This window comes from Myotis davidii, unplaced genomic scaffold (assembly GCF_000327345.1).
Source record: "Myotis davidii unplaced genomic scaffold, ASM32734v1 scaffold70, whole genome shotgun sequence".
Lineage (NCBI taxonomy): Eukaryota > Metazoa > Chordata > Mammalia > Chiroptera > Vespertilionidae > Myotis > Myotis davidii.
In genome coordinates, this window is record NW_006282434.1 from 2,044,650 (window position 1) to 2,045,852 (window position 1,203).

The following is a 1,203-nucleotide window of genomic DNA, read 5'->3' on the forward strand; positions in this document are numbered from 1 at the left end:
ATGCTGGGCTACTCACTCTGTGCCGAGCCATCCATCTTACCCGGCTGTAAGACTGCACTTTCAAATCCACTTATCACTGTCAGGCCACACTTTGCTATCACAGGAAGCCAGGATGAAACGATCAGATTTACAAACTTCATATAAAAGGTTTGCTGCTCACCGTGGTGAGATCGGTGGCCTGGTACACGGGGAAGGTATTTCTTTAATGTTGCCATGAATCAGTCCTTCTTATGCACATGTCTGCAGGCGTGCCAGGGGTATGCTAAACTCATTTTCCTCACTATTAGACTTAAGAGGAAACTAGCTGCTTGCTAGGAAATATATCTGCACTGCCAATATTTTAAAACTTTACCAAAATTCATTTATCTTCTGGAAGAAACTCTCCCACATCGCTGGTGGGCTACGATAATCTAAATAGGAACCCACGAGTGACAACAGAGGTGCTGGGAATGAGATGATAAATTCCACAGAGCAAAGCCCTGGGAGGCTGGCCGGGCAGGGTCAGGCTAATTGCACCGCAGGTTCACTTCCGTCACGCTTGCGCACCCAGCGCCCAGGGGATGCGTGTCCATGTCTGAACCCGTCCCCAGGCAGAGCTGCTGCGGCCACTTACTTGCTCCTGGAGGACTTTGAGTAACGCCTGTGTGTGCGACTGCTCTTCCTTTGCTTGTTCCAGTTCTGACTTTTTGTTGTTTAACTCTTCCTGGATGGTCAGCAATTGCTGTGAGATGGAAGGAATGTAGGGTGAGTAGGACTGAAGGCCAGTGACTGTAAGACATTCAGATTATCCACTGGAGACCATGAGGAGATTTGTACAAGTCTCAGAGCTTAGTCCGTACTTCACTTAATTTCTGTGTGTGTTCCTCTCCCCGCAACTGAGTGTAGCAACTCTTGTAGTTTAGGGACACACAAGGCTGTTTGTGACATTGCTGCACAATGAAGCAAGTTTGTTGTAGTATTTGTAAGGCACCATTATATTCCTTTTAACAAATGCATATTTGTGGAAATATGTAGAATGATGTTAATAAACAACATATTGAAGAAGTAATATATATATGTATGTGTATATATATATATATATATGTGTGTGTGTGTGTGTATATACACACATACATACATACAAGTTATGATATGTATATAAATAATTGAATATTATTTGGCCACAAAAAAAAAAATGAAATCTTACCATTTGCAAAAGCATGG

At 43.0% G+C, this 1,203-nt stretch overlaps 1 protein-coding gene across 1 annotated transcript in view; it reads right to left on the minus strand.

The window, feature by feature from the left end:
* ENOX1 (ecto-NOX disulfide-thiol exchanger 1) overlaps positions 1-1,203 on the minus strand; it is a 271,625-nt gene that overhangs the window by 59,830 nt on the left and 210,592 nt on the right. The window contains exon 12 of the mRNA XM_006752974.2: positions 614-721. Within this exon, the coding sequence (XP_006753037.1) occupies positions 614-721 (108 nt within the window). The remainder of the gene's footprint in view (positions 1-613; positions 722-1,203) is intronic.